The 8,665-nt window shown below is 38.5% G+C and overlaps 1 protein-coding gene across 1 annotated transcript; it reads left to right on the top strand.

Annotated features, from left to right (window-relative positions):
- Window positions 1–450: 450 nt before the first annotated feature.
- cope (COPI coat complex subunit epsilon) lies at window positions 451–8,328 on the top strand. Its single transcript, XM_029430483.1, is given in 11 exon segments — window positions 451–616; window positions 746–808; window positions 983–1,006; window positions 1,008–1,084; window positions 2,283–2,435; window positions 2,681–2,734; window positions 3,510–3,591; window positions 4,046–4,201; window positions 6,254–6,322; window positions 7,582–7,656; window positions 8,004–8,328. Coding segments are annotated over 11 exon segments (909 nt in total). The 5' UTR covers window positions 451–514; the 3' UTR covers window positions 8,058–8,328.
- The last annotated feature ends 337 nt before the right edge of the window (window positions 8,329–8,665 follow it).

Raw genomic sequence — 8,665 nt, forward strand, 5'->3', positions numbered from 1 at the left:
ACTGTGTGTGCTGTGTGCTCTACATGTGTGACCATTAAAAAGAGGGTTTCATCCCTCCAAATCTTAAATCTTAAATGAGTTAGAAACACATTTTGAAGTCTTGCTGAGAAATGTGTAATCCATAAAGTTCATGTTAAATAAAAATGGAGGAAAACTGAATGTAATAAGAATCTAATCACATTCTTTGATAATAATAATAATAATAATAATAATAATAATAATAATAATAATAATAATAATAATAATCATTACAATTAAAACATTTCCATCCTTTATGCTGAACAGACACCACATTAGACATAACACATTTACATAGACAATAAAAAAGCAGAATAAAATATAAAATAACCATAACATAGATAAATAATAAATAAAGTTAAAAAAAAAATTCTGTTCTGCATTTCCTTATCATCAACCTGTGCTTTTGTTGTTGAACTCAACTTCCCACAATCCTCGGCAGAAAGCAGGAAGATGACGTATTTTTGCTACGTGTCAGGAAGCTCTGTAGTCAAACATGGCGGCGCAGCAGGGCGATGTTGATGAACTCTTCGATGTGAAAAATGCTTATTATATTGGCAGTTATCAGCAGTGTATCAACGAGGCTCAGAAGGTGAAGGTAGGTATCTAACACGGCTTCAGCTGAATGTTTTAAAATAACCTGTTTCGTCCGTTATTTACCGTTATTTCTCTTCCTAATGCTAAACATGTTGCTAAATAACGTTAACGTCTTGTGTTTTCTTTAAAGCCGTCAACACCAGAGAAGGAGACTGAAAGGGATATGTTTTTGTACAGAGCATACATTGCCCAGGTAAACCTTTTATTTAAAGTCATTTTCTCACGTTGAATTGTTGTTAAGCGTCACACTGAGCTCACGTCATTAGCTGCTTTACGTTCATCAGGTTAAACCCTGCTCACCTGTCATTAAAGGTTAAACCCTGCTCACCTGTTGTGTTGTGTTGTGTTGTGTTGTGTGCTACTACAGAGGAAGTATGCTGTTGTCCTGGACTGACATCAAGGCCAACTCTCCACCAGAGCTGCAGGCTGTCAAGATGTTTGCTGAGTATCGGTCCAGTGAAAGCAAAAGGTAAGAGCTTAATGTGACTTTTAGGTCAACATGGAAAAGGTGCATGGGGCTACACTCTTTGTCAATATGCTGTGTAGACAGAAACTCATTTAAAAACTAGACTTAGCATCAAGTATTACAGTCAGTTATGCAGCCACACGTGATGTGATGGTGTGAACCTTGTTCTTCACACAGCACTGATGCAAACCATGTATTTGATGTACGGCTGTAACTAACAGCTATTTTACTTATCAATTAATTTGCCAATCTTTTCTTTTGATTAATTGTTAGGTCTATAAAATAGTGAAAAATGCCCTGTCCCTGTTCCTTAAAGTCCAGATGTCTTTAAATGTTTTGTTTTGTCATTCCAAAACCCAAAGATATTCAATTTAATGTGATTTAAAACAGAAAAGCATTTTCTGCCATTTTTGCATGTAAAATAAAAGATTACTTTAATCATTACAGGGTTCTTGTGGAGCCCTTTTTTTTTAAGTCTTCAAATGTATTGAATTTGTTAATCTAAAAATAAGGCCTTAATTATTAGTTATTTGTTGTGTTTTAAAATGTGTTAAATCAATCTTTTTCAAAAGTCTTAAAAATGCTAAGACGTGCAGTTTTCGGACGTTGCATTGTAAAATCTCAAATGCACATGCATTTTTACATTATTGTCTGCATAGTGACATTAATAAAGTGTTACATCTAACTTCCCTTCAGCTGTATGAACCCGGGTTAATCACTTATCAACTAATAGTTGCAGCTCTACTTTGATGATTTGACACATTGCTGCAGTCGTACTGAACACCTAGAAATAATACAGCTCTGTGTCTGTGTGGGAGTGTGAATGCTGATGCAAAGAGGAGACTGATGCCTTCACAATTTAATGTTAAAGATGCTGTATGGGGAGGTTAAAATACTTAAGCTGGGCTGCCAACTCTTCTTCAGTTTGTAAAAGGGGTTGGATTGTCTTTTAAACGTCAAACTCAGTATGTCACATATTTGTTTCTTTATTTATTTTGGTGAACGGGTTGTATCAGTTGCGTTAGGATTACCGCAATGTATGCTCAACAGAAATCCCCAAAATGCAGAATATATCTCGCAGCCGTAGCCTTTACAAGTCTAAATGTTATTGTGTGCAGAGATTACGACACAACATCCTCTACTTTAGTGCCTGATAAGGATTCTCTTGTCTTCATTGGCTGATATTCTCTTTGTCTTGCAGGGATGCTATTGTTGCTGATCTAGACAAGAACATGGCGAAGAGCGTGGATGTTGCCAACACCACCTTCCTCCTCATGGCTGCCTCCATCTACTACCATGAGATGAACAATGATGCTGCTCTCAGGACTCTGCACCAAGGAGAAAGCCTCGAGTGGTAAGAAGGGATCGAGGTTTAAATGTAATGTAAATATATCGGCAAAGAAAATGAACTTGATTCATCTTTGTTTTGAAATGTCACCAACCAGGTAATGTGAACACAAGTATAAGAATCACTACGACTAGAGAGGCACATTCTGGCAGATCCACCGCTTCCACAACTTGTTCTGCTCCGGTGACTCTGATGCGTCACGCTGGGTTCATAAGAAAGTGTCCTGAACATTTGTTTTGTTTATTTCTCAGCATGGCCATGAACATTCAGGTGTTGCTGAGTCTGGATCGTCTCGACCTGGCAAGGTAAAGCAAAACACATAAACGGTGGATGATTTGAATCGTCAGGTTAGATTTGTTATTTGAAGGTTTGTGGAAAACATCGAGGTGCTTTTTAAATGAGTTTAGTAAGTCTGGATTTAACTAACAACTAAAAACATATTTATATTCTAGCAGAGCAAGAACACTGAAAACATTTAAACAAGGATTTAGAAAGTTTCCTGTTGAGGAAGAGACGTCAGTTTCATCGCGCTGAAGTTATTTTAAACTCCTTGATTTGTTTATTCAAATACACATTGTTGTTAATGTTTGAAGTGAAATACAAAATTAAGGCTATAAATCAAAAAACTTTATTGTCATTTCGAGCTATACAATGTACAATTTAAATTTAGTTTGTACTGGCGTACTGTACAAGTGATTAAATAAGTGGTCATAAATATAAAGTGTCGTGGTGCTGATGCAGAAATATAAAATGTATTCTTAAAATATAAATGTACTATATATATATATATATATATATATATATATATATATATATATAACACACTATAAACATATAATACACTATAAACATATAATACACTATAAACATATAATACACTATAAACATATAAATACACTATAAAATATATACATTAGTATAAGAGCTTTATTTGAACAGAAATGCGTGACTGCTGCCTGTCTCATTATTCTCACAAAGTGTGTGTGTGTGTGTGTGTGTGTGTGTGTGTGTGTGTGTGTGTGTGTGTGTGTGTGTGTGTGTGTGTGTGTGTGTGTGTGTGTGTGTGTGTGTCATTGACAGGAAAGAGCTGAAGAAGATGCAGGAGCAGGATGAGGATGCTACTCTAACCCAACTGGCCACAGCCTGGGTTAATATTGCTGTGGTGAGGAGACCGCTCCGTTACATTCCTGTAACGCATCAAAGATAAACACAGATTAACATTTATAAGTTAATGTTCTGTCGTGAATAACTTGTAAACCCTCCGTACATAATGGAATGATCGGTCTGCAAGTAAATTAACTTCCTATTCATCAGCATCCGAGTTGTATTTGTGATGGACTGAAGCTGCAATCAGGTTTGAAATCATTAGCAGGCTCGTGTGTAGCAGTTGTGTGTGTAATATAAAGCTAACCAAAGTCCTGCAGGTCCAAGAGAAGCTGTGCTCCATATTACACACTATAGTTCTTCAGGAGCAGTGTACACGTGATGCCATTAAAACAACAAACCAAAAAAGCAGAAGGTGTTGCCGTATTATTGGCTTCCCAGCATGATCGCTGCTGATGACTCGGATGTCTTCTTCCTTACATTGAATTGCTTTATTCTGCTTGTTGCTCCAGGGTGGAGAGAAGCTGCAGGAAGCCTACTACATTTTCCAGGAGATGTCGGACAAGTATTCGTCCACACTGCTGCTCCTCAACGGGCAGGCGGCCTGCTACATGGCTCAGAACAAGTGGGAGGAGGCGGAGGGAGTGCTGCAGGAGGCACTCGACAAGGTAAGATGACTATTTTCTTTTTGTCCCTCTCACGTTTACTGACCTACTCGACACACACACACACACACACACACACACACACACACACACACACACACACACACACACACACACACTCTCGGTGGCTTGTTTCTGAGGCTGGTTTTAGATTCATATCCTTCATAATGAAATCCTTAATGATTGCCTGATAACAGGAGTCGGAGGTGAGATACGCATACAGAGTTAAACAAGATGAAGCACAGATTAAAGAGGGGGGGGGGGGGGGGGACATGGAAAACAAAGATGTCTTGTATTTAAACAACGTTGCTGTTAGAAGTGTTTAAGTGAGAAATGTTATGAAAATGATGTTGACTCGGTTTCACCAAATCTTTACACGATGATGATGATGACGATGATGAAGCACAATTTAAACAAGTTATCACAACTGTCAGAAGCTTCAATCAGAACGTTGACATTAACATTTTAAATCTACAATCAAATGCTGCTTCTTTTCATTCTGTTTTAATTCTGGGGGTTTGCTTCAGACTTGTTCGATCCAAACATTTCCAATAACTGCCGAGCGTTTAAAGTCCAAAAGTCAAGATTTATTGAATGAAGATATAATTTCCCCAACTTACAACAAGTTTTTATCTAATAAAATGTTCTGCTTCAGTCCGTATTTGATGGAGTTTAACCTTTCAGTGTGTCACTGCTCAACAAGTTGCTCTCCCGCTTGCTGCACACGTAGCAGTGATCTCACGGCACCGTACGTTACATCGATATGACGACAATAACAAAACATTTATTTAATTTCTTTCTGTTGATGACGTCATAAAATATGATGAGACGACAGTTTCGTTCAAAAACCTCAATAAAACCTTTGAATGTGAAACAAATTCCCTCGACGACATGAACTGCTCACATTATAACAGCAGGTGGCGCCACAAACTAAACGTTGTGTTCTCCTCAGGGTGGTGTCAGTGCACACCTTTTATCCACAAGATAAAGAATGCAAACTACTTTTGATTAATCGTTAGTCATTTTTCATGCTAAATGTGGCAGAAAATGCTGTTTGCTCTCTAACACGGAGATTTCCTGCTTTTCTCTGTTTTTGATAATTATTTTTAATTAATTTTAAAGCCAAACTGTGTCAAACTCGAGGCCCCCGGGCCAAATCTGGCCCCTCGCAAATGTATATCAATTTAAGTTCTGAAGACATTTTGGTTGGAAGTAGCTGAAGATAATTTGATGAACTTGCATCAAAGAAAATGTCAAGTGGCTGGAAATAGACCGATATATGGAGTTACATAGACTGCCAACACTGAAGAGTCGTATTGAGGTCAGTGAATTCGGAGTTTTGCTTTTTTATTTGAATTAAATGTCCAACACAAACCGGTCGCTGCGAGCTGGCTGTATGTTGGAGTACTTGTATAAATGTAATTCAGAATGCATTATTTTGCTTCACTAAATGCTACGATGGCTTTTATGTGGACCAAACAGTTTGTGAGAAGGTTATATGGGACATGAAACTATATAATCAAAGATGTTTTAAAGGTAAATTATTACAAAGCCGTAGTTATCCATTGATGTCATCGCTCACTGAACGATGATCAGGGACAAAGGGCAAATCTGCCCCCAAATTAAAGTTATTTGCCCCATAAAACACAATGAAGGGGGCAAAAAAAAGAGTTGTTCTTTATGTAAATGCATCACATTTCTAGCACTGGGGGGGGCAAACATTTAATTTTCTACCCTGAGTATCATGTGGCTTTACATGAACGTCAGTGGAAACATTCTGCCAAGCAAAACCACAAACATGTTTTTACAAACAGACGTTATTGTGTTTCACACGCGTACATGAAGAAATATGTACATTTGAAGCCATAATATAATAATATTGACCTGCACCAGCTGCTGTAGGTGTGATATGGAGATTAGAGTCATCAGTTATTCATTAATCTCAGAAAGTCATAAAACAAGCTTCTCTCCACGTTTGTTTCTTCTGTAGTCCTGTTTGCTTTGAGGGGAATGTCTCTCTCACTTTGTGTCTCTCTTTGTCTCGTCCCCTTCCAGGACAGCAGTCACCCTGAGACGTTGATCAACCTCATAGTGCTGACTCAGCACCTGGGCAAAGCTCCCGAGGTGAGACTTTGAACCAGAAGCTGTTCCTAATGGCAAAGCTTCAACAGCCGTCAGTTTAGTATTTTCCCTTTTAGACAAACTCATCTTCAGTCAAAGAGGACGTGACATATCTTTGAGCAATAACACTCTGCGCTGAGAGTGCAACCTGCTCTTATCAGCAATTTTATGTGTGTTTGCTTTGATTGACGCTGGCAAAAGCATTCAAGCAAGCAATTTCTTGATTGCGTTTGTCCTCCTATCTAGAGAAGTGTCATCTAAGCGTTTCTAGTGCTTTAGTGCTGTGTGAGTAATACACCCTGCAACTCAGAGTTCATGAGATAAAGATTCAATTATCTGTCTTACGTTAGATGGACTTGAGAGTGATGCAATAGAAAGCTGACCATTGGCTCATAGAGATAATTTCAAACTGTGATAACCACAGAATAACACGTCTCAAGGTTAACTGCAATTATGTAGACATAGTGCCAAACCCTCAGGTATGCCAGTGTAAATACGTTATAAGTAATGTTATTGAATGATGGATCTGGTTATTTGTCTTAATCAGCTGCTTCTGGAAACGTTTATCTGTCTCCTCTCGTTGTTCTTAAAGCTGATTTAAGCTATTTACAACACCACTGTACAAAGATCAACAATATTTAAGAACACTGGACTTTTCTTTTCTCCATAACATTAAGTATTAATGACAAACTTGTGGGCTGACAACAAACACAAACGAATCCACAACTGGCATCAGAAGAAAAGAAACTAGAAAGGCACTGGTAGACTGCAGACCTCCGCCAAGGTCAATGGTGCATTCAAGTGCTCCTCGGATGCTCCCATTTCCCGAGTTGGGAAGTTCCGATGTTGGTGTGTTCATGAGCTTTAAGTCGTAATCTGGAAACAACATGGAGGCTAAGATGTTATATTTTATTGCTCAGAGCGTTTTCTGACTTGAGGGGGTGTTTACATGAAGCTTCCCCCTTGGCAACACATTTTCCCCATTATTCTGACAGCACATGAATTCAGCACAAAAGTCTTACAATGTTAACCAAAGTGAAACATCAATCAATCAACCCCCCCCCCTGCTGACAGACAGACAAACAAACAAACTAAGCTGAAAAAATAACCTCATAGGTTGAGATAACAAAGTGGAAATTGTGTTTAAAGGCCATAAAAAATGTGTTTTTAGGGCCTTTAAACTTGTTTACGAGGCTTCTTTGCCGTCATTTCCTGTTGTCACATTCTGACCTTTGCTCCATCTGTTGACCTCTTCCCTTCAGGTAACTAATCGGTACCTCTCTCAGCTGAAAGATGCGCACAGAGCCCACCCATTCCTCAAAGACTACTTAGCCAAGGTAACTTGATTACGTCTTTATTTGTTGTTAATAGTTTTTCATTCCGAGCGAGGACTCTGAGCTGTGGCCGGGGCTGTTCAGGTTCATAAGATCTGCTCAGTTGTTGAGAACCTTCGTAACCTTTACTCTGTAACCATTTAGTTACCTGGCTTGTTAGTTTTTAATGTTTGGGCAGCAAGTGTCCTTGAAGCCATGAGAGCATTCAACTCTGAATCTTCAGCCTTGTCCCGCAGTGTGTTGTAGTTACACAGTTCTACACCATTACTGAAACAAACCATGTGACGCACAGCTGGTCAGATATTTCCCCTGGTGTTGAACTGTTTCCTCTGCTCTTCGTTTCCCTGCAGGAGAACGAGTTTGACAGACTAGTGATGCAGTACGCTCCCGTCGCTACAGCATAAGACATCTGCTTTCCACTAAGACCCCTCAACAATGGACTTCAGTACAAGCACCATGAAGTTCTCTTTATAACTTGTATTTGTTTTTGATATTTTTACATGTCAAATTACAACTTTGGCTGTATTATTATTTAAACCAGACCTGATCTCATAATTCCCCCCGGGTTTAGATGCAACCTGTCCATTCTTTATTAATCAGAGTTTCTCTTTATGGAAATCAACACATCTGTTTTAAGCATTCCTTTTGAAGTAATAATAAATGTTTATTACCTGTGTTGTGTTTGAAGTGTGGGTTTGTTTTAGTTTGTGTGTGTGTGTGTGTGTGTGTGTGTGTGTGTGTGTGTGTGTGTGTGTGTGTGTGTGTGTGTGTGTGTGTGTGTGTGTGTGTGTGTGTGTGTGTGTGTGTGTGTGTGTGTGTGTGTGTGTGTGATCCCAAATGAGAAAATCGTGTTACAGCAGCAGGTTGTTGGGCATCACACAGTAGTAAAAACCCCGACAGTAAATATATACATATCTATAGAATACACTATATACAATGCAAATAACTGAGTTAGAATACACTATAAATACTACAACTGAAATATACATTAGACATGCTTCTTTACTTTAAA

The sequence above is a fragment of the Cottoperca gobio genome, chromosome 4 (assembly GCF_900634415.1).
Source record: "Cottoperca gobio chromosome 4, fCotGob3.1, whole genome shotgun sequence".
Classification (NCBI taxonomy): domain Eukaryota; kingdom Metazoa; phylum Chordata; class Actinopteri; order Perciformes; family Bovichtidae; genus Cottoperca; species Cottoperca gobio.